At 44.5% G+C, this 24347-nt stretch overlaps 1 protein-coding gene across 1 annotated transcript in view; it reads left to right on the forward strand.

Annotated features, from left to right (window-relative positions):
• The first annotated feature begins 9093 nt into the window (after window positions 1–9093).
• depdc1b (DEP domain containing 1B) overlaps window positions 9094–24347 on the forward strand; it is a 55237-nt gene continuing 39983 nt past the window's right edge. The window contains exon 1 of the mRNA XM_067258519.1: window positions 9094–9207. Coding sequence (XP_067114620.1) covers window positions 9160–9207 — 48 coding nt within the window. The 5' untranslated portion in view covers window positions 9094–9159. The remainder of the gene's footprint in view (window positions 9208–24347) is intronic.

Raw genomic sequence — 24347 nt, forward strand, 5'->3', positions numbered from 1 at the left:
CATCCTGCGGCCCAGCCTAACACACCAGAACACCCAATACAGACACCCTGTCCCTGTGGAGCTAAGAGTATCTATATGTCTCTGGAGATTGGCAACTAACTTGGAATTCAGATCCCTCTCTCACTTGTTTGGTGTCGGCCTATCCACTGCCTGCATGATTACACAAGAGGTTGTGACAGCCATAAATAAAGTCATGAAACCACAATACATCAAGACACCTTCATTAAACCTGCCCACACATTGGCAGGTTTAATGAAACCAGGCGTTGACGCTCGCGTAGGGCATTGTGGGAAGGCGAGCGGAGCGTTGCAAGTTGGATTTCTCAACTTTATGTAAATGAGGAGCGTGAAAACGCTAGCGTTGGCCAATCGGATTGGTTTCTTGTAACGTAGCAACTGTTCGTCATGGTAAACATTTCTAGGCTTGACAATTTCAAGATGGAGAAACTTTTCACATGTGTCTGCACACCCAGTTCTGTTCAGAACAAAGTTACTAATGTGACGAGCCTGAATTTAAAGAATACATTAAACTAATAATGCATGGTGCATGGTTGCCGATGTCGTCATTGTTCCTAGTGTGTTTTTATAGCCTACTTTTAAATTTAGTCTCGTCACATTACGTGACTGTTCTGTGCCACTGCTTGCTCGCTAGCCCAGCCTACAAACGACTGGTTGAGTGACCGGTGGCGTAACATGTATTCTACTGTAATCTTGCACTAGTAAAATCTTGCACTTACATAAATGTTGTGTAAAAGTGGTATTTTGATCGATATTGTGAGTACATGAACCCAAATCTGCACGCTTGGCCATGACTACAACAGTGACCTTCGAGAACTACAACTCTGTATTAACTTGTCTAACACGCCCCGAGCATGGTGTACTGTGGGAAGGCAAGCGATGCAGAGCGTTAAAAAACGCTGCAGTGTGAACGCAGCGTAAGGTAGCTACCCCGAAGGTTTACCTAACCTATTTTGGGTTAGTCATATTCTACCCTATTTTATACATGCAAATCTATAGTTCATTATTAGAATAACTTACCCCAGACAACTCTTTAAACAAGAAAGATATCGTTTACTGAACGATAACGGAGATGTTCAAATGATATTTGACATCCGATTGAAAACAAAAAAACATAACACAATTTACACCCTTCAAATGGGCTATACTAACGGCAATATTTCTTTAGATGATATTACTCACAATTATCCCTTTCTTTATCTGTTTCCACTTAAAACATTACAACTAAACAAAAATATTCATCCTTAAATCAGTTTAAATGCAAAAACGTTCTCAAACATATTAACCCACTGTGGAACCACACAAACTCAGACACATGCGTTGCAGGCCTGATGGTAGCTCGTGTGCGATGTTTCCGATGGACGTTTTTTCTTCAGGGAAGCATACCCACAGAAATCCAACCTACAGTTAGTTGTTAATCCAAGAAACACAGCTCCAACACGAAAACCGAAAACCAGTCACAAGATACGGAAAAGTCCTCTTCAACAGGAAACCACTGTCGTCCTCTCTGATCGGAAATCAGCGTCCTCTGAATCAGCAACTCTCCGCCATTAGCTCCAACTGTTAGCCAGCCACACTAGCACAAAATGTGTTCTAAACACTGCGGTTAGACAAGAAAAGTGCCGTAGTGTACCCCTCTTAGCTTCGGTAATCCACTTAGATCTTCTCCAAGCTAACTATTTTCGTGTCTCTCGATGTTTCTCAGCCTCTTATTTCTTTTTCCTCTTCTCCATGTGGCGAATCTATCTCTTCCTGTCTTCCTCGTCCGTCCGACCGTTGTTCTTTCCCCCCTTCTTTCACCCTCCCTCACAATCACTCACCACAGACGACATTGACTGACAACAACACTGACCAATAGTATAACATAGTGTTGTAAAATGGTGCGGCTCCTTTAAGAACAGCACGTACAGGGTGGGTGTGGCAGAGCGAGGAAGAGAGAGAGAGGGAGAAGAAAGTGGTGATGCTAACGTATAAGTTTGGTATGCAACGACCGGAGCATACGTGTGTGCATGTAACTGGATTTCAGTATCAATAATAAATCGAAACCAAAGAACACAGTGGGCATTTATTTGCTAACCAGCAGCAGACAGAGAAGAAAGGGAAATTAACCCCGAAGTCTAGCTAATACTTCGGCCCTGGAACGTTTACGTCTCCCCTGCAATCTCCAACTACGGTCAGAGACAGCTGGAAAGGTTAACAATAGGCTACTTAAAAAATAAAGGAATACGCATAACTATTGTTCCGTTTACTCAACTGTTAATGTTCCAAACTATTAGAAAAATTTATATTAACTCATAGCTTTTAACATCTTGCAGAACTTTGTTTAATTTAGAACTTAAATGTTTACTGACTGTCTCCCCACCTTCAAGAAAAGGCTCAAGACGCACTTGTTCCGGGAGTACAACGGCACTTAGGAATGCTTGGCTGGACCTGATGTTAGTTTCCTCCAGGATCACAATGACTCTTATTGAGAGACTTGTTGCTCTTGTTGGTTAGTTGTAACGGTTTCAAATATTGTACGCGCTATGAAATATTTTACTGTTGATTGTTTTTTTTCTACAGGTACACTCTTGCACTCTTGTGGGGAGTTTCATGTTGTTCAATTGTAACTTGTTTAACTACATGCTCTTATGGTTCTTCCCTTTGGCACTTATTTGGTTTTCCACAATGTATGCTTCATGTTTTGGCTGCTCGCAATGTTTTGGGCTATCTCGTTATGATCAGTAACCTATGCTCTTTTGTAAAGCTCTCTCTTGGAAGTCGCTTTGGATAAAAGTGTCTGCAAAGTGGTAAATGTAAAATTTTAAAACTCAGTTAACCCTTTTTGTTTCTCTTTTAAACTAAATGGCTTTCAGTTAAATTGCATTACTACATTTTTGTTTCCTAGACATACTAGAAACGAATGTAGAAACTAAACGGTTTAAATCCCTTAGATTTACACCAGGGCTACACTCTCCCCCTTCTAAAATATTTGATGTCTTCATCAAATTACATTTTAGATAACTTGAATCTGCCTATACCTACTAGCAGTATTGAAACTATGACAGTCCCGGCATAAGGCCATAGCATGACACCAGACTGTCCGGCACAGACGGCATCTTGACTCTCTGAAGGTCCCGCCTCCCACAAGCACACCGTGGCTTAGTACAGTCAAAGGCTGGTCAGAGGGTTTTCCGAGCTCATCATAACTGAAACGAACCGCTGGTTTCTACACTCTCTTTGAACGTTCTATAAGGTAATGATCTTCATACACAGTTTCACCCGCTCCCTCTTCTAACTCTCTGTCTCCTTCTGGATCAATAGTAGGGAGGCAGATCAGCGTTTGGAATGTTGACAGTATCTAGACTTTGGTCAACTTCTGCGATGCTCCCAGCTGGGACCGCATCAAGGACTTGAGCCAGAGTCTGTTGTGTTGGGACAAACCATGGCCGTGTCGGGACAAACTCTGGCCACGACAAACACTCTCCCCAGCCCATGGCTAGTGGTCGTGGGTTAGATCCAAGATGGAGCCGATGAAGGCTGCCTCGGTCGTTAGGTGCGCTCTTTTTTGTATCGTTTTGTCTGTTAATTCAGTGTTCTGCCAAGATTTCCATGGTTCTCTAACAAGAGAAGTACTTCTAAACATCAGGACTACAACTCCTGTGGATTTATTTCCCACTTTTCTGCTTCCAGCGGCAGAATTAGTGGGAATTATAGTCAAAGCCTTTGACTCGGCTTTGTCCTACCAGCGAAGCGTCGTAGGAGAGGCAAACGAGCCGGTGCATTGGTGCGACTCCGCCGGCGTGGGGCACGCACAGCTCTTCCGGGGATATTTCTCTCCAACGTGCGTTCACTGAGCAACAAACTGGATAAACTTCAGCTACTGGTGTGGGAAAACAGAGACTTTCATTCATCTTCCGTTTTGTGCTTTACGGAGACATGGCTGAGTGAACTGATCCCAGACTCTGCGCTACAGCTAGCAGGTTTCAAACTGCTGAGAGCGGATCGTGACCCTGTGCTCTCTGGCAAAACGAAAGGCGGTGGTATTTGTTTTACACTAACAGTGGCTGGTGTGAAGATGTGACAGTGATTCTGCAGCACTGTTCTCCTGATCTGGAATCATTTTTTATTAACTGTAGATCTTTTTACTCGCCACGAGAGTTTGCATCATTCATTCTTGTTGGCGTCTACATGCCTCCGCAGGCTAGCGTCAACGAGGCTCAACGTGTGCTCGCCAGCCAGATACTGAGTGTGGAGCATGAAAATCCGGATTCCTTGGTTATTGTGCTAGGCGACTTTAACAAAGGCAATCTCACTCAAGAACTCCCAAAATATAGACAATTCATCAAATGCCCTACGAGAGAAGGAAACACCTTGGATCACTGCTACTCTACAATCAGCAAAGCATACCATGCGGTCCCCCGAGCAGCACTGGGTCACTCTGACCACGCCATGGTCCACCTGATTCCTGCATACAGGCAGAAGCTAAAGCGCTGTAAGCCTGCTGTGAGGACATCAAAACAGTGGACCAGTGAAGCTATGGAGGATCTGCGGGCGTGCTTGGACTGCACTGACTGGGACATGTTCACGACTGCTACCAATAGTCTGGATGAGCTCACAGAGGCTGTGACATCATACATCAGCTTCTGTGAGGACTGCTGTATACCAACACGCACCAGGGTAAGCTAAAACAACGACAAACCCTGGTTTACAGCTAAACTCAGAAGTTTGAGGTCAGAGAAAGAGGCCGCGTTTAGGAGTGGGGACAAAGACAGTTTCAAGGAGTCGAAAGAACAGGTTTAGCAAAGCGGTGAGGGAGGCTAAACGACTGTACTCGGAGAGACTAAAACACCAATTCTCTGCAAACGACTCTGCTTCTGTCTGGAGAGGGCTCAGGCAGATTACCAACTTCAAACCCAGAGCCCCCCACTCCACGAACGACTCCCGCCTGGCCAACGACCTGAATGAGTTCTACTGCAGATTTGAAAGACAATTGGACAGTCCTGAATAGGGATGCGTATCGGAGATAAAAACTTTCAGTTTCCTTGTGTTCAAGCTTCTATTACTCAACACCAGTAGGACTTACAGGGGTCCTAACAACAGGGGAAATAACTTCAGTGTCACCTTTCAAAAGAGACCATTTACATGCATGTACTCCAAATGGTTCAACAACAGCTTTCAATGTACTTTGGGTATGTTGTTTAGGCGTTTTCAGGCACATTTAACAGGACTATTAAAAGGTTAAACAATTAAAATGCTAAGTTTAATAATGGATTAAAAATCGATATGCTCAGTTTAATAATGCGACACGCGAACGTTTGCTGATAACACACGCCGCCCCGATAACGTGAAATGATCAATAAGGTCAATACTAATGGGAGACGAATGCCGGAGCTAAAATGTATGCTTCAAACGACGGGACAGAAGATAACTAGATCGACTACACACAATAAAGGCAAATTGCTTCACACAGTAACAAGTGGTTGTGATCACTTTTGAGCAGTTTAGCACTACCTTAGATAGTTAGAGATGAAGCGCGAATGTTAGCTGCGCTGCTGCATGCATCGAACACATGACGTTCCAGTAACTTCATTCCATGCTGTGTGTTCAAATGCTTCTTCATATTTGTAGTATTTCCTCCCTTTGACGAAATAGACTTTTTACACGCGTTACAAGTGGCGTTGTTGTCATTTTGTCGTGTGAAATACAACCAAACTTTAGAACGCTTCTTCCCAGTTGCCATGTTTTCTGCAGTCTATGCGCAAACTTTTATAGTTAATTCAGACAGACGTTCGCGTGTCCCATTATTAAACTGAGCATATCGATTTTTAATCCATTATTAAACTTAGCATTTTAATTGTTTAACTGCACAGAGAATCGTTAACAGAATCGTTACGGAATTTTGCTAATGATTCCAAGGAATCGATTCACTGGGAACCGGTTCTAAACAAGAACCAGTTCTCGATACCCATCCCTAGTCCTGAACTACGCCTTCCCACCCAGGAGGCCTCCCACCTCCCCCCCTCTACAGTGGCAAATCTCTCCATTCAGGAGGGTGAAGTTAACAGAATTTTCAAGAGGCAGAATCCCCGCAAAGCAGCTGGGCCGGACTCTGTCTCTCCAGCCACCCTCAAGCACTGTGCTGACCAGCTGTCTCCGGTGTTTACCTACATCTTTAACACCTCCCTTGAGACATGCCATGTGCCAGCCTGTCTCAAGTCCTCCACCATCATCCCTGTGCCCAAAAAGCCAAGGCCAACAGGACATAATGACTACAGACCCGTCGCCCTGACCTCTGTGGTAATGAAGTCTTTCGAGCGCCTGGTGCTGGCACACCTTAAATCCATCACAGACCCTCTACTGGACCCCCTGCAGTTTGCCTACAGAGCAAACAGGTCTGTGGATGATGCAGTTAACATGGCCCTCCACTTCACCCTACAGCACCTGGACTCCACAGCATCCTATGCCAGGATCCTGTTTGTGGACTTTAGCTCTGCCTTCAATACCATCATCCCGACCTGCTTCAGGACAAGCTCTCCCAGCTGAACGTGCCTGATTCCACCTGCAGGTGGATCACAGACTTCCTGTCTGACAGGAAGCAGTGCGATAAGCTGGGAACACAAGTGTCTGACTCCCAGTCCATCAGCACTGGATCACCCCAGGGCTGCGTCCTTTCTCCTCTGCTCTTCTCCCTGTACACCAACAGTTGCACCTCCAGTCATCCGTCCGTCAAACTCCTGAAGTTTGCGGACGACACCACCCTCATTGGGCTCATCTTTGGTGGAGACGAGTCTGATTATAGGTGGGAAGCGGCCAACCTGGTGACTTGGTGCAGCCAGAACAACTTAGAGCTCAATGCTCTTAAGACAGTGGAGATGGTTGTGGTCTTCAGGAAGAATACAGCCCCACTCACCCCCATCACCCTGTGCGACTCCCCAGTCAACACTGTGGAGTCCTTCCGCTTCCTGGACACCATCCTCTCCCAGGACCTCAAGTGGGAACTGAACATCAGCTCCCTCACCAAGAAAGCACAACAGAGGATGTACTTCCTACGGCAGCTGAAGAAATTCAACCTGCCAAAGACAATGATGGTGCACTTCTACACAGCCATCATTGAGTCCATCCTCACCTCTTCCATCACCATCTGGTACGCTGCTGCCACTGCCAAGGACAAGAGTAGACTGCAGCGTATCATCCGCACTGCTGAGAATGTGATCGGCTGCAATCTGCCTACCCTCGAGAACCTGCACACCTCGAGGACCCTGAGGCGAGCGAGGAAGATTGTGGCTGACCCCTCCCCCCCCTGGCCAGTCCCTGTTCCAGCTACTCCCCTCCGGCAGAAGGCTGCGGTCCATCAGGACCAAAACCTCACGCCATAAGAACAGTTTCTTTCCATCTGCTACTGGCCTCTTCAACAAGGCCAAGGACTCCCATTGACATTCATTCATTATTTAACCCAGTATCTGATTGCACTATAGGTTGACCACTCATGCTGCTCATTCTTATTTTTATATATATTTTATTTTATATTTAAATTGTTTTATTCTTAGATTGTTTAGTTCTTAGGAATAGTTAAACTTTTGTACGTTTACTTAATTAAAGATTGGTATATGTTTAGTGTTTGCACCTCCCTGCCACAGTAAATTCCGTGCTTGTATAACATTCATGGCGAATAAACCGAATTCTGATTCTGATTCTCTATTTTCATAGAAATATATTTCCTTTTTATGGTGTAACTAGTAAGGTTTCACTCTTTATTAGTGTAGTTCACTATGTCTAAATTCACAAGTCCTGTTTTCCCTTGGTGATTTTTGGTGCAGAGATTATGGAAGTCCCTATGGTTTATACATTTAGTTTCAGGAAAAACTTTTTTTACTTTTCATTGATAACAGGCACATGCTTTAACATGATTTGAATGTTTTTATAGGAAGATAATAGTGTCTTGCTGTTGTTATGAACAGGGTATATGAAAAGCCTTACATGGGCCAGAAGCCCTGGGAATTGGTGTTTGGGGGCATTTGTTTTTCAGAACACTTGATCCATAGCTGTCAGATGTTTGCCATATGGTAACTTACTGAAATAACATATGACTGCATGCAGAACTTAATGAATAGTTCAGGTTTGTTTAATGTTAAATGTGTAAAAAAAACGTTTTAAAGATGTAATTGTAAAATTTGTAATGTTGTGTGTGAAGACTTTAGAAGCTTTTAACATACCTGCAAACTTGTCGCTTTTTGGCGAAAATCGCAGTTTTGAATGGGAAAATGTCTCCACGTGAAGCGTATAGATCCGAAGAGTTTTTATTTGTGTGTGTGTGTGTGGGGGGGGGGGGGTGGGGGGTGGATACAATGTAAAAAATGTGTCACCTATTTCAGCCCTTCTGAGTTTGCAGGTATGTTTTAATGTTCTTGAAGGAGCTGGCTTCATGTGCCCATGGTGAATGAGAACACCAAATGTGGAAAAAGCTTACATCTTACGTCAGTCTAACAAATACTGTGTATTTTACTGTTTTACTGAAGACTACCACATTTAATGTAAAACAATTGTTTTATGTTGTAATTAATTATTTGCATTAATCTTTGTGTGAGCTTTAGTGGGAGTTAGATGGCTGAGTGGTTAGGGAGTCGGGCTATTAATCAGAAGGTTGTTGGTTCGCTTCCCGGCCATGCCAAATGACGTTGTGTCCTTGGGCAAGGCACTTCACCCTACTTGCCTCGGGGAGAATGTCCCTGTACTTACTTACTGTAAATTGCTCAGGATAAAGAGCGTCTGCTAAATGACTAAAACGTAAATGAGCTTTAGTTTAGGTCAAATTTGCATAATTGGTCAAGAACGTTATTTCAAACCTATGTTGTCGAATGTTGGCCATCTCCTGATAGAGAAACATGAATAAAAAAAGATATGAAAATGAAATACAATTAATAATGAAGGTCGAATTTTGTTACCAAAATCTCTTCAACTGCTTGTACAAAAGTTGTCTCGCAAAGTCACGTGGGAAGTCTTTCAGCCAATGACATTGTTCAAATCTTACCCTCAAGATTTGAAGTTTGTTGTGAGCCAGCGAAGAATGCAGTTTGTAAGACCCAAGTAGAACCCAAGGTTTAAATCAAAACGGCAAAGTATTTCGCCTATGAATGTTAAACTGTGAAATTTAAACTCTAGAATGGAGGGCAAAGTGATTGGGCCGGGTCCCTACAGGGCAACGAAACTGGTGAGTACTGTATCTCCTGGCAGTCGACTTTGGGTTGTACATACTAGACTACTAGCTAGATGTAGCGCTGTTGAGAGTACTGCATTTCTACTGTGTAGATTAGTTGTGGGCTACAGTGTTTACCTTTGATTTTCCCAACCGAAAACTCGATCAGAACAAATGAGATGTACTATCTACTCAGCGTAGTTATCAAACGCAGAGGACAATACAAAAACTAGGCTACCTACAGTTCCTAGCTAGCATTGTTAGTGTAAGGGGTCCAATTATTGTCCAACTAGCTCTCGACGCTCGTTAGAAAGTTTACCAAAATGACGATATATTATATACGACATTATCGTCCACCCAACCACTTTCAATGGAGAAATGTCAAGTTTGACGCTGCGGAAGGCAGATGCTACACATACGGCTTGAGACCGTATTTACATACTCAAATCTTAAAGTAAGAAGTTTTAATTTGGTGTGCAACAATATAAGATGTGTACTCATCGATGAGTTAATTTATTTCGTTGCTGCTGCATAATCTTCTTTAAGAAATTAACGGAAGAAACGGTTGTGGACGATAATGGGGTCTGGAACGTTGGCGAGTTTGAATGGACGATAATGGGGCCGCTTGCTCTATAGACTAGTTTGCAACTGTATGTCCTGTCAAAGAGCATGGTTTCGAGATGCGGGAGAGGGCCTATTTGCAGTAATGGACGGTAAATCAGATTCTGATATGTATTCATTGTAATGAATGAACAGATACACCCATTAAATTGTGACATGGGCCAACAGTGTATTCCCAACTGCAGTTACAAAGGAGTATGCAAGGACGTCTGATAGGCTCTCTCCATCCATACAGGATCTCACCATCTCACTGACACACACAACTACTTAAACCATCCCCCTTGAGTCTTCCTAGATTACTGCTATTTCATGTTTTCCAGGGGCGATTCTAGGATCAGACCTTTAGGGGTGCTCAGCCCCCAATGAGAATGTGACATGAATACAGTGCTTTGCAAAAGTGCAAAACCCCTTTGCTAATAACAGGCATGCAAACAGGTCAAGGGTGGAAAAGGTGAGAAGGATACAGCGAACCCGGGGTCCGGGGGCATGGTCCCCCGGAAGAAAATGTATTACATTTATAAGTTAAACGCATTAATCTGGTAGCCTGGCTCTGCTGAAATCCCAATTTCTTCCACACTGCCCTCCGACGTACTTCCGCTCAATTTAGATTTTGCTTCTGTACTGCGTCTGGGCTTGAGGTACGTAAGTCAAATGTCTCAGTTTAACTTTCTACCTGTCCAATCAGCGAACAGAGGGAGTGGCTGAGAACGATGACGTTGATGTTGTGCGCTAGTTTGTGTTGTCGTTCGGCGTAGTGTTGTAGTAATGGCGACGGAGAAAGATGCAAGCGAAACCATTCGGTCCGTTATCCAGAAGTTAAAGAACAATCTTTGATCTCCACGGGGTTCGTTGGATTTTCCAGCTAGCTCCGTTAGTCGTGAAGGAGTTGGCTAAGGCGAACGCTAGCGATTGGTTATGGCAGATCCAGAGTGGCTCTGGGCAGAGCCAATAGTTTTAAACTTCAACAGAGTACCCGCCTTCAAGGAAGTTAACGCTTGTCAATGGAGCGAGCCCAGACTCTGTACAAATGAAATGTACGAGAGTCTGGTTAGGACCAGGCTATGAATGTGGTGCACTTTGAGAGCAAAATTAAGAGGCTAGATCTATGTAGAATCTGTGCTCTTGTAAGCAATTTCATGTTCTTTGAAACATAAATACATTTTTTGTATAGCATACATCATAAAAAACAATGAAACAAACAGGATTACCTGTGTTGAACTACTTTAAAAAGCAAAAGTCAAAAGCATCACTTACTGTAAAGCTAACACACACCCAATCAACATCATTTTTTAATATTGGATCAAAATAGTTTCTACTAGATGATGTAAAAAATGTTTTCCTAGGTCGTACCGGTGCACCTAACCTCCTTGCATCCGCTGTCTCCACAAACGAAGCATTTGTTATCCTAAAACTGAACTGACACTCATGGTTGGATCATATCGTGGTCTAAACCAATCAGAGACAGAGATTGGGCGGGTCTTTGCCTCTGATTGGCTGTGGTCCAGATATTCCTGTAGCTCCGTGCTGTGTGATTGAAATTACAACTTGAGCACCAGAGAGTCAGTTTAGCAGACCTGGGCATTGTGTGGCCCGCGGGCCATAACCGGCCACAGGCTGTCTCAATCCGGCCCACGTGAGGTAAATCAAAAATTTTAAATAAATAAATGTGTTGAGTGGTAGTAAATATGTAGTCCTGAAAGACTACAGTGATCAGGCGATTTACATATGTGCGCTTGCGCAACCTCACCGACAGGAGAGTTAGCTGTTGGTTAGCCCTCAAATGAAAAACTTTGCCACTGATTAACTTTTAACAAGACATGGACTTCTAAGTATCTGTTTACTAAGGTCAAAGTGAAAGCTGTGAAGAAAAAAAACTAACGCGGACATAATAAGAACTTGACTGATTCAGTGGGCGCGGGCTGATGGTTTTCTAGTTGAACTGCAGACCCTGATCATTACCTGTCAGCTGTCCTTCGCATATCCACCTCAGACATTCAGACAGATTTCAATGCACTTGTTCAAGCCCAGTGGATTTCTCTCACAGAACAAAATGAACTGAAAAACCGTATAGCTTTTTGTATAAAGTTGATCAATTCCACATCTTTAACATACTGCAAAACAACTTTTCAGTGTTTGTGAAGATTAACTGGTTACAAATAAAATGAAACACTTGTTGTTGTTTATACTGTTTATTACTTCTATAATCTTTCCTATTTGACCTACACCAAAATCTAAAATATTTATATAAATATTTACAGAATATCCTTATTCTTCTGATAACCAGTAGCAGCTAATCAAAATATATACTTTACTGCTTTTTACAATGGGAGAAAATGAATAGTGAGCAAATTGATGACATTGACATTTCAGGTTTCTCATGTGGCCCCTTGTAAAAATTGCGGACCTCTGAGTTACGAAGCTGGGCCATGGAGCTAACCCATGGAGCTAGGATTTTGATGGGAGAGTGTGGCAAGATAATTTAGCCAAGGCCATAGGGCAAGAAGGCCAAATTACAGGTGTTGGCCATCTGAAGGGCATGGGACAGCAAGGTGGGACCCGCTATAAGACTTTGAGCCATGACATGTTAGGTCTCAGTTCAGGGAAGCACTTTTAAACTGTAGCACTTTCTATTTGTTTTATTTTGCTTAAAATGTTTTAGTTTGGTAGCTCAGTGAAGCACTTAAAAGTTGTTTTTTTATATATATATATATATATATACAGTATGATTGTGCTTCAAAAAAAAACCTTATTCTTGTTTAAGATCATTTACATAATATATATGAATGTATATGGAGCGTGATAAAAAGGTGACCTTGAAATTGTGGCGACGCAATAAAAAATTTGGGTGCACCTAAATAAAAAAGTTAGGCGCACCAGTGCAACCAAGGCAACAAGTTAGTCTGGAGCCCTGGGTTTAGGAATTAGGAGTGATGATTGGTTTCAGAGCCAGTTGTAAAGTTGGGAAGCACGGGTAAAACGCTGTGTTGGCCACGCCCCCCCCCCCCCCCCCCCCCCATCGGATCTGCATGAACACGTAGGTTACCCATTTTGGTTTCAAAAAGGTGAGCTCGCCTAAAGGTGAGGAGTTTGCATGCCTGTAATAAATCCCTAATTTCACTGGTTAACAATTAAAGGTGACATGACATGAAAACTTAGCCTGCCTTTGGTCCCCCAGTGGCTAGAATTTTCGATCGGTGTAAACCAAGCCCTGGGTGTTCTTTTCCGCCTTTCAGAAAATGAAAGCTCAATTGCTCTGTTTGAAAATCTCCTCTTTGTTACGTCACAATGAGGAAGGTTACCTTCCCTCTCTCTGCTTTGCCCGCCCAGAGAATCTGGCCCGCCCATAAGAAACTGAGCTACGACCGTGCAAGTGTTTTTATCCTCGAGAGACATCATGGCTTGCAAACGAACGAAGCCTTACATTTGCTCAGTTTGGATGTACAAAGGAAAACAAAAATATTTTTACAGTTCCTTCATCCGAGCCTCTGTAGACCCAGTATCTTAATTTTATTTTCTCTGGAAATGCGCCTACACAACTTCTATTGTAAGCGCATTTGTTTTGTATGTCTGCGCCAAACACTTCAGCCACGACTGTTTCCTCAACTTGAGCTAATACAAAACTGGCCTTGCTGAAATTAAATTCTGGATCAGTACTAACTCTCTTTCGTCCAGCTACTAACCTCGGACAAGTAAGTTAACTAACGCTATATAATTTTGTAGCTTTACTGTATATGGTTACCTAGCTTGCTACCCTTAGAATGTGGCTGTAACATTAGCTCTGCAACTAACAGCTGAGTTACCGTCGCTAATGGAAAGGTAGATAGCATCAAGTATGTGTGTGAATACACATGCTGTAACGTGAGTGTTGTACACTTATTTGTTATTTGGATAACCGTTCTGCTGTTGGTGTTATGGCATGCGCAATATCCGCCTTTCCCCTCATTGAAATGACTGAGTGTGTACCTCTGCAAACCAGGGTTATCAGATGAGAATGGGCAAATTCGAGGCATCTTACAGCAACGGGGCTACAGCCATTGCGATACATCCATTGTAAACATTAGCGCATGGTGCCGCCCCTCCGCTCCTCATTAGCATTTAAAGCTACAGACACCAAAACAGCGCGTTCTGAGGAAATCTCCTTGTGGGACTGCTAGTAGTGGCTGTAATTCTGCACCAAGGCTGAATTTCGGGAAAGAGACTTCTGATACAGTATTAGGGGACCACTAAGGCCTATATAAAAGCATCCAAAAACAGCATGTCATGTCTCCTTTAATACATTTATTTATTATATGGCAACGACAGTACGAGCGTTCTGATTGGCTAGTGGGTCGTCATGGCAGCCGTGTATTGACTTCCTTGCCGGTCTGATACAGATTTTTATTGCCCTCTGACGTCGTCTTCAAAATGAGCGATATCTAGGAGTCAGTTTTACCATCCAGATGATAATAAAGACATCAACAGCGACGAGGGAATTCTTAACTTTCTAAAAGAGCATAAAAGTGAGAACACTGAGAAAACACACCTGAAACACACCGTGGAAAGACTTGAGATATGAACAAAACAACATGTTTTCTATTTACAATTACCATTTATTTTCATTTACGAGATGAAAAGAGCTAAAAATGCCATATAATAAACAACTTACTAACCTCGACCGTTCGGTTACTAAGTAGTTAGTATTATTAGTCAGGTGGAGTCAGGTGGCAGAGCGGTTAGGGAAGCGGGCTTGTAATCAGAAGGTTGCCAGTTCGATTCCCGGCCAGTTCGATTCACACCCGTGCCAGATGACGTTGTGTCCTTGGGCAAGGCACTTCACCCTACTTGCCTCGGGGGAATGTCCCTGTACTTACTGTAAGTCGCTCTGGATAAGAGCGTCTGCTAAATGACTAAATGTAATGTAAATTATGCAAAATATTGAATGAATGAAAAAACTAAGGATGTTCCTTTCTTCATGAACTACCAGCTTCAAATTATAATAAACAATAATAATTTTTATTTGTTATTTTTATATTATTATTTTTAGGGGTGCTGAGATGAAATTTAGGGGTGCTTGAGCACCCCTAAAAAGGGTCTAAAATTGCCACTGCTTCATTTCATTTGCCTTTTATCATTTCACAATTAGTGAGGGCATTTTTATGAGGTGAGATGTCCTCTTACATTGTGCCCTGCAATATTCAAACTAGGTGGAGAGCCACGCTCTTTGCTATGGGTGCATTATTGCTGGACAAATGCAGGAAAATACTTTATGTTAAGGACAAAGAAGCCATTATATAATATTACTTAAGTATTAAGTCAACATGCTCAACTAAGTAGGTTTTCATTGAGTCCTCTGTACAAGGCTCGATGCCATTTGAAGTGCTATACAAATTAGGCATTCTTACGTTTGAAAGTTAAAAGAGGAGTCAGGTGGCTGAGCGGTGAGGGAGTCGCGCCAAAGCTGGGGAACATTCGTCTATCTGGGGGGGAAGAAAGGAAAGGAGGGGGGAGAAAGGGGAAGAAGGAGGAAAAAAGAGGGAAAAAAGTGAGAAAAAGAGAAGGAAGGGATTTTTATGGCCCAGACCTACATCACCAATGTTTTTTAAATGTTGAGGTATATCAGGAATCACAATTAAAACCTTATATTTCTATAGACATATATATGGGGGTCAGGTGGCTGAGCGGTGAGGGAATCAGGCTAGTAATCGAATCGGGCTAGTTCGATTCCCGGTCATGCCAACTGACGTTGTGTCCTTGGGCAAGGCACTTCACCCTACTTGCCTCGGGGGAATGTCCCTGTACTTACTGTAAGTCGCTCTGGATAAGAGCGTCTGCTAAATGACTAAATGTAAATGTATGGGATAAAAGTTAATCCCAAGGTTCTGGTTGGACTAAATTGTTCTAATTTTTATTCTTGGAAATCACATAATCACTGTTTGGATAATAACAAAACAATGGTGATACTAATAACTGTTAAGTGAATATTTAAAATTAAGTTTATGTATTTAGCAGAAACTTTTATCCACAAAACATACATTTACATTTAGTTATTTAGCAGACGCTCTTATCCAGAGCGCCTTCAGTAAGTACAGAGACATTACCCCGAGGCAAGTAGGGTGAAGTGACTTGCCCAAGGACACAACGTCATTTGGCACGGCTGGGAATCGATCTGGCAACCTTCAGATTACTAGCCCGACTCCCTCACCGCTCAGCCATCTGACTCACAAACGAAGCATAGGAAAATACATTTCTGTTGTGATCAAACTTTTATTTTCAGTCATCACAAAGCCATTATGCAGTAGTAAGTGAATCTCTCCATTCACTTATTCAACAGTAACTACAGACAATAACTTAAAGGGGTGATTGACTGGGTTTTTGGGGTATTTCACACTGTTCCTTAAGGTCTCCGAATAGGGTATGTAACATTGGTTGGGTTGAAAATGGCCTGGGTGCTGTTCTATGCCCCCTGATAGATCCTCTGAAATTTTCCCGGGAAAAAACACTAGCTTTTCTCCTTTTATGGTATGCTCCTTAATATTTAGATGAGCTGCGCGCTGATTGTTTGGTTTTCAACGAGTGAAGCTGGGGAGCAAAAACGCAAAACGGCCAACAGCACTCACTGAAACACTGAAGGTGGAGACTTGAAATAAAAACGTGCAAATAAATCTATTGTGTCTACACAACACTGTTTTCAACAGATTTACTAGATATAATTTGAAATGATAGCGTTAGTTGTTTCCACTACTGTTGTCGAAGAAAACTGGATTGACTTAGGTGGGTAGAACGTTACAGCTTATAGCAACCAAACTATATCGTGATTCAACTCAGCTTCAGTTAGCTAGCTCTAGACATCTTGCTGAAAAATAACCTGACAAAGATCTGGACAAACATGCATCGTGAATTGTAGATTTACATAACAACACAGGTTATTTATTTGAATGAAACAGTCAGGAACATGAAACAACTTTAGCCCCATTGCCAATAAACTAGGCTAAATCACCATACATTCTACCTATGCTCTTGCGTTAGCAAGCTAAACTAGTTTACATGCCTACAGTCTAGGTGTTTTCGCTATCTAGCTGTTCTTGCATTCCTTGCAAATCAGCGTTAATAAAAAGCAGATGAGCTAGAGTGTAGATAACATTGACTAGACGGGCATGGCTGATGTTTGTCTATACCGTAGCGTAGAAGATCCCTGTGCAGTTCGACCCTCGACACATTTGCGCGAACCATTTCACCGAGGACGGTTTTGAAAACCTGGGACAATGTAGCTAAAGCAGGATTTGCTATGAAGCTGTTGCTGAAAATAGAGGTGCGTTCCGACCGTCATCACAACCGCAAGCTGTAGTATGATTTTGTCGGTAACGGTTATTAGCAATACTAACGTATCCTGTATCTAGCACCTGCCTTTCTCCAGTTCTTTCAAATAGATAATCTAGACAGGCGTTAGCAATAGGCCAGACTGCTATTTGTTTTCTGGCTATTTTTTCGGAAGCTTCCCTTCTAATGCCGACTGCAGCTAGTCGAGCTAGAGTCATTTGCTAAGTAAAGTATGTTGATGTGTTTAGAAACGTATGTAGCATTCTACCTATGCTAGATACAGGAGACGTTAGCATTGCTAATAACTGTTACCGACAAAATCATATTGTAGCCTACTTACAGCTTGTGGTTGCGATGAGCGTACGGTCGGAACAGCACATCTTTTCAGGTTCAGCTTCTTAGCAAATCCTGCTTGAAATTGTCCAAGGTGGTCAAAACTCTCTTGGGTGAAATGTTCAGAGCAAATGAATAATTGTGTCGAACTTCGCCGGGATCTTCTCATAGACAAACAGCAGCCATGCCTGTTGAATGTTTGGCTCCTTGGGAAGACTATGAGTGTTAGCCTTACCTGTACAGCCTGGAACACAGCATTTACGACCGTGGTCCATTTTCAATATCCTTGTTATACTTCAAAACGTTATTCTTTGTAATTGCTTAGAAGTAGCCTACACAGAGCAGCATACAGCTAAACTAGCATCGGAGATCTACGCTACCTCGGACTGGGCAAGAACACCAGTGAGTGGGCTGGTCTGGATGTACATTTTTGGGCGTGACAAAGATACAGACCAGAGCCAAAAAAGGCGGTCCCCGGACTGACGTCAGTCCGGTGGCTTTGTTGAAAAGCTAGCATTTTACAGCCAAACTTTTTCATTTTTAAGATTTGCATAGGAAAGAGGTGTCAATGGACTTTGAGGTTCACTGTATGTTCATTTTACCCACCGAACTGTCGTTATTCAACTATGACAAGGTGAAATCGGTTTTGCAATCACCCCTTTAAATATATACAGAACAGTAGTGAATCCCTCCATTCACTTATTCAACAGTAACTATAGACAATAACGGAAAACATTAACAGAACTATTGACAAAATTAAAGTGTTCAGTGTCCATGCCTCTGGGAGGGGGGTAGAGGGGCAGTAGCCCAGCGTCCATGCCTCTGGGAGGGGGGTAGAGGGGCATCTACTTTTTTTTCATGTCCTCCAACCACTGCTCCTTGGGAACAGCCTCTACAGAGGGGGGTGTACACGGTTCCTTTGTACTGACTGTGTCCAGTCTGGGCTGTCCCGCATTTCTTGCACGTGTTGTGGAGTACATGGTGGGTTAGTTTTCGGACCGGAGCAGGGAAGATACCTCCCAGGGCCTGTGGAGCAGCAACGAGGACAGGCACCTGTGAGGTCACCGGAGCCAGCACCAACAGACGAGGGGCCGAGGGTGGAGCAGGGAAGAGCTGACGCTGGGCATGCATCTTTATAGCCACCAGTGTCACATCTGTGGGCGGGACCATCTGTGGGTCGGCTGCCGCAGACAAGCGACTGGGCAAGTTCAGCCCCTGCATAACCACAGCGTTGTCCTGCTTCTTCACCCTCTTGTTGTGCCACTGCACAAGGTTGGTGTGGCTTACATCCACTAGCTGCAGTGTGGTCTGCTGCATGACCGTCCCATTTGCCAAAATGCGCTACCTGATTATCCTGTAGTCATCCAGGATTAAATTCCATCTGGACACTGCGCCAGTCCCCTTCTTCTTGGGAGACCGATGGATGGCACAGAGCCTGACAAAGATCAGTTCAATCAGGCGGCAGCAAGCAGGCCATTGGGCAAGCGGGGCAGTGGTGGTGAGTGCGTGCCTCTTCATGCTCTCCACCCCTGGAGTGAACTCCTGCCTCTTCTTTGGAGACTTGAACCTCCCTCTATCCAGCCTGTTCTGGTGTCTGGCAGCAAAGGAAACCCTCTGCTGGTCGTAGTCCAGCAGGTTCTGCCACAGAGCAACAATGTTGCTTACCTACACAGAGAGAACACATGAGAAGACAAAAAGATGTGCAAGTGTGAACATTTTTGGCAGGGCACAAAGGGAATGTAGCAAGACAATAAATGTTATTGACCTGCTGGTTGGTGAGGGCCAGAGAGGACTGGTTCCTCAGCTCCACCAAACGCTCTGCCAAGCTGTCTACTCTGTCCAAGCCGAACATGCCAGAGTCCACAGCCTGAAAATAAATGAACAAAAATGAGCATCACAATGGAAGGTCAGTGAAGTGGGACAAAACGCAGATACATTGATTTTCTTAAGATACCAGGGAGGGAGCAGCCATGGAGGCAGGAGGCAGAATGGGAGTAGCCATGGAGGCAGGAGGCAGGGTGGGAGTAGCCATGGAGGCAGGGTGGGAGCAGCCATGGAGGCAGGAGGCAGGGTGGGAGTAGAGAAGCTTGGGTCATCCAGGAGACTTGACACAGCAAGACTTGGTTTTTCCTGGAAGCCCTCATCTTCTTCCTCACCCTCATGAACATCCTCCAGCATGCCCTCTGTCTCCTCTGAGTCGGGGTTCACGTTGAGAGACTTCCCAGTCTGACTCAGCAGGTAGTCAACACCAAGCAGCTCTCCTATAAAATAGCACAGACAGTCACACACATTATTAGCTGTATTTGTAGCATTCTATATAGATACTGTTTAATATCAGAGTAGTGTTTCTGTATCATGTTATGAGCAAGTAAGTGTATGGTTTGCTTTGGTAATGGGCATAGTAAGATAAAGCCTTGTTGAACTTAAGTTAGAACACAGAAAACCCACAAACAGTATTATATATCCAGATATCAGCTTGACATACCAGTGTATTTGGCAGGTGGCGTAAAGGTTGGCACAAATGCCCGGCCAAACGCTTTCAGGCTGTTTTTACAGTGCTGCAGGTGTTTACACAGTGGGCCACACCCCCGGAGTAGGTGAGGAGGGACGATGGCTTGCTGGTCACTGCTGCAGTCCCCCGATCCTGGTTCCACCTATTCAGGCCTTCCAGGAGGTACAGCTGGAAATTCAGTGCGTGTTCCTGAAGAAAATATATAAATGATGTTGGCCAATTAAAAAAAGGTCTTGCTTTTCAATCTGAATAATGGTTTCATAAAAAAACATAAAATTATTGAAAACATACATAAGAGAGACACCAACCTGGAATGAACCTGTTTTTGAAACGACTCCAGGGATGTGGACCCCCTGGCACAGCGGTACCTGGTCAGTACGACGCCCCCCTTGGTGGTGCTTCCAACCTCAGTGTACAGCTGCACCCCTGGCACGTCCTGGATACACTTGACGGTGTTTCTGCACACGCCAGATGTGCTCCATGCGCACCTGGTCCAGCAGTGGCACCCCATGAGGTCTCTACCTCTTGCAACCCCCAGTTCCTGCAGCAGCCGGTCGATGAGGCTGATGGTGGTCTCTTCGCCGCGTGTCTTCCTGCGGCAGTAGAGGCTCAGCTCCATCTTGGAGATCTTGGTGTCCACCACAAGATCCGTTATGGATGGCACACCCTCCTGCCTGAGCTGCGCTCTCTTTGCCTGCCGCAACAGAGTGAAGTCCCCTGCATCCCACTCAAAGATGCAGGCAGACAGAGAGCCCATAAAGGTGGGGTAGAGTGGGTGAGCGTCGGTGGTGCAGCCGATAGCCATCCTCCTCATAAAGTGCCAGATGTCCAGCCGTATGTGGAGGTCTGGCCACTCTCCAAACCTGGTCTGCAGCTTGCTCGGCCCCTCGCTTTTGCAGCAACCATAGTCCACGCACAGCAGCACTGGGGGTGAAACAGCTGCCTGGTGGTACCGCTCCATCACACCAGACACCATGTGATCCAATCCTGGCCCCTCCTGCACCGTCAGGACACTGGTCAGGATCTGTCCAACCTCGTTCCCAAGGGAGGTCACCCAGAGAGCTGTCCCCTTGCCATGGCCAGACAGCTTCTTTGTGATCTAGAATGTGACAAAAGTTAATGTTTATATGAGAGTAGGGATGCGTATTGATAAGATTTTAACGATTCCGACTCCTTATCGATTCGATTCCTTATCGATTCTCCCCTCTACAGCCAACTAGGTCTGTGCGTCCTGCACCCCCCCCCCACACACACACACACTCGTTTTAAACAAATTTCTCAAACTGGCTTTGACTGGCTCTGAAATGAGCTAATACCTACCGCCTCTTCAGGCCTCTGTTTTCAAAACAAAATCTAGTCGGAGATAGAAACTTTCAGTTTCCTTGTGTTCAAGCTTCTATTACTCAACACCAGTAGGACTTACAGGGGTCCTAACAACAGGGGAAATAACTTCAGTGTCACCTTTCAAAAGAGACCATTTACATTCATGTACTCCAAATGGTTCAACAACAGCTTTCAATGTACTTTGGGTATGTTGTTTAGGCGTTTTCAGGCACATTTAACAGGACTATTAAAAGGTTAAACAATTAATGTACACAGTAATGTACAATTACAGTCAAATGATGTATTACCTTTTTGGTTGAATCAATTTTTTAAATGGAGCCAAAGTGGAGGTGATGCTGGCCTTCGGACAGCAGCCAACGACCGGTGGGAATGTCGATGGGCTCAGAGGGCTCCTGGCAGAGTACTGGGAACAGACTGGGTCGATCCACAAAGTCAGCACACTCCCCGAGATAGTGTGCCAACCGGGTCAGCCATCCCTCCCCATGGTTCTCCTTGAGCTGCTTCACCAGTCGTGTTGGACTGTTGCCAAGGGTCCTTTCCCGAAGCATCCGAATGACACGAATGTCACAAGCATACCTGACATGCCCATTGTTGGAGTGATTAGTTACATGTTTATTGGAGAGTAATGTCTGCCCTGGTTCCCACAAGCTGGGCAGAACACCCTCACCAAAGGCGGTAGGGCATCCACACCATCAGCCGATGGGTGATGAAGTAGTCTGGTGTTGGTGTTTGATGATATATTAGTGCTGGAACAGGGGGCTCATACCACAGCTTCAAATCTGTCCGCAGTTTGCCAGAGTGAAAGAGGGTGTTGGAAATCCACCTCTGATCTTGAACAGGGATCGACTTGCTCAGCTCACCCGGCAACCAGACAGAAGCTGTAGCCCCAGTAGCAGCTGGATGGATTTCTCCTGCCCCATCCTGTTTGGAAGACAACAGCAAATAAGAATGTTTTTTTGCATTCAAAAAGGCTACTCTCAAGATGACTTGAAACATAACCAGACAAAAGGAGACGCTGTACTCACAGTGGCTACTTCCAGGCTGGTGCTAACAGCAGGGCTGGGGGTCCTCACAGAGGTGGTAGACGGGGTCCTCAGTGAGGATGGAGGAGGAGCAGGACTGGGGGTCCTCACAGAGGATGGAGAAGGAGCAGGGCTGGGGGTCCTCACAGAGGTGGTGGACAGGGTCCTCAGTGAGGATGGAGGAAGAGCAGGACTGGGGGTCCTCACAGAGGATGGAGAAGGAGCAGGGCTGGAGGTCCTCACAGAGGATGGAGAAGGAGCAGGGCTGGGGGTCCTCACAGAGGTGGTATACGGGGTCCTCAGTGAGGATGGAGGAGTAGCAGGACGGGGGGTCCTCACAGAGGATGGAGAAGGAGCAGGACTGGGGGTCCTCACAGAGGATGGAGAAGTTAGGGTTAGAGACGTTACCACAGAATAATGTGTTATTAACTACCCATCCAAATTCGAATGAAAAAATAACACCGACAAGTATGTTAAATTACGCTTTGAAATCGTGAAAAAATCATCAGTCTTCTCTGCTTGAGACTGGGGGGGCGTGTTGCCTGAAGGAGCTGAAGCTCCGCCCCTCGCTGCCTAGTGCCTACCTCCGACCCAGATAATGGACGCTATGTCAAGCCGAACAAAACCGTATAGAATTAGAATTTATTTGTTCAATGAGTGAAACATACAGATGCATATAAATGAAATGTTCCCCTGAGCTGTAACAGTAAAAATGGACACCAGAGACAGCAGACAGTGAGCTCTCCAACTAGGCTACTTCTAACACATTAGCTACCATATCACCAAAATACCATCATTCTACACCGAGTAGCCTAATCAATTTAGCGGTTTGCACCAACTCATAGCAGAGATACCTCTGGAAAAGTTAGCTAGTATAATTATAACAAGCACACAGAACTGAGTGATGAACTGCTGGCGGCGGTGGATGGTCCAGGTGCGACCGGAGGATGAGCGGCCGGAGGGGCGATGCTCGGTACGGCTCCGCGCTGCAAGAGAAGCCGTGTGTTGGTGAACCCCGTCTGTCTCTGGTCCATGTTAAAACTGTCCGCCGTGAAATGGTCAGTGCAGAGGCGGCTGTTGGAGTTTATCCGAAGCTTTCCATGAGCGTGTCTCTTCACAAAATCTATCCACCTATTTTTCCTTTCATTATCAATAGGGAACTTAAATGGCGTTGCAGCGCAGCTGGATTTCTTGCATCCAGGGAAGATGCAGTTGTGGGTGGTGGGAGACATCATGAAGCTAGCTAGCTAGCTGATTTAGGCTACAATAACAGTACAGCAGGAGGAGCCATTCAGTGATCTGGCGTAGATAGGGCGAAATGACGTAGATAAGGCTTTTTTTGGCTCCGCCCATTAAAACCTGATCTGAAAACGGAAGAGAAACTGTTCTTTGGTTTAACTCCACATTTCAGTGTGACAAAGTCTTAGCGCTTTGCACATGCTTTCAGGAACTCATTTCACACGTATATAATGTAAGCAAAACATGGAATTTACTTTACAGGATTTTTAACATCCTGGGGCTGGGGACCATACAACAGAACCGCCCCTGGGAGTCAGGGGGCTGAGAGGTTAGGGAGTCGGGCTAGTAATCTGAAGGTTACCGGTTCGATTCCCGGCTCTGCCGAATGACATTGTGTCCTTGGGCAAGGCACTTCACCCTACTTGCCTCGGGGAGAATGTCCCTGTACTTACTGTAAGTCGCTCTGGATAAGAGCGTCTGCTAAAAGATTAAATGTAATGTAAATGTAACATGGGCATTGGAGTGTTCTTGTTTCTCGTAACGTAGCAACCATGGTAAACATTTGTAGCTTTCAGTTTCAAGATAGAGAAACTAATCGCCTGTGTGGCTGCATATCCAGTCCTGTATGATATGTCTCTGTATTTGTACAGAGACATTAATAAAAAGAATGAGGCCTGGCGCAGGGGTCCGTGTACTTTGCGGCCAATGGATTTTCGTTTTCAAATTAGAAAGCCAAAATCGGGAAAAAAGCTGTTTCCCGACTACCATTTAGAAATCGGAAAACTACC

The sequence above is a fragment of the Osmerus mordax genome, chromosome 20 (assembly GCF_038355195.1).
Source record: "Osmerus mordax isolate fOsmMor3 chromosome 20, fOsmMor3.pri, whole genome shotgun sequence".
NCBI lineage: Eukaryota > Metazoa > Chordata > Actinopteri > Osmeriformes > Osmeridae > Osmerus > Osmerus mordax.